Raw genomic sequence first — 732 nt, 5'->3', positions numbered from 1 at the left:
TTTTTCCCCCCTCTTTCCATTTAGATGCAAACTCTGAAGGGTGGTACAGAAGCCATAGCCCACTTGGATCAGTTAGAAGCTGATTATTATGATCTGCAGCTTCAGTTATATGAAGTGCAGTTTGAGATCTTGAAGTACGAAGAGCTGCTGCTGACAGCACAACTTGAAAGCATCAGAAGACTGATATCAGGTATTTTGTGCAATTTAACTTAATACATGATCTGAAAAAAAAGATAATTCTATTCTTAATGGTCTAGTAAAGCGTGTGGGAATTAAATGAGAATAGTTTCTCTACCATGTGACAAGCTGGATATTCTAACTTAAATTTACGCTTGTTCATAGGCAGTACAGATGCAGGAGTTTTCGTATGATTTTCATTGTCTGTGTTTGAGCAAATAAGGTTCTGTGTAAAGTTTAGAAAAACTAAATTCATGCAGGAAGAAATGCCTTATTGCTGGTCTTCTGGGATAAAAACCTGCATTTGTGTTACTTGCTTCTTAAAAGTGACTCCTGTAAAACAGAATTCTTCAGAAGATCTTGAAGCTGCTTTTATCACAGTCTCACTGGTGTAGAGCAGTGGTGCAAGCCTCTTATTTCCATATTGTGTACTTAGAAACTAAAGAAACACTACAAGAAAACTGTACAGCATTTTTGAATCTAGTTCTGTCTTTGAACCTTTTTATGCTTAATATTTTTATTCACATAAGCTCTGTTTTACTGTTTAAAGTATAG

General features: G+C 35.5%; 1 protein-coding gene across 1 annotated transcript in view; it reads left to right on the top strand.

Moving 5' to 3' along the window:
• LOC109363776 (junction-mediating and -regulatory protein-like) overlaps positions 1–732 on the top strand; it is an 11,426-nt gene that overhangs the window by 7,438 nt on the left and 3,256 nt on the right. The window contains exon 2 of the mRNA XM_019610193.1: positions 25–134. Coding sequence (XP_019465738.1) covers positions 25–134 — 110 coding nt within the window. The remainder of the gene's footprint in view (positions 1–24; positions 135–732) is intronic.

The sequence above is a fragment of the Meleagris gallopavo genome, chromosome Z (genome assembly GCF_000146605.3).
Source record: "Meleagris gallopavo isolate NT-WF06-2002-E0010 breed Aviagen turkey brand Nicholas breeding stock chromosome Z, Turkey_5.1, whole genome shotgun sequence".
NCBI lineage: Eukaryota > Metazoa > Chordata > Aves > Galliformes > Phasianidae > Meleagris > Meleagris gallopavo.
Note: the sequence above shows the minus strand (reverse complement) of the source record. Positions and strands in the feature narration are given on the sequence as shown.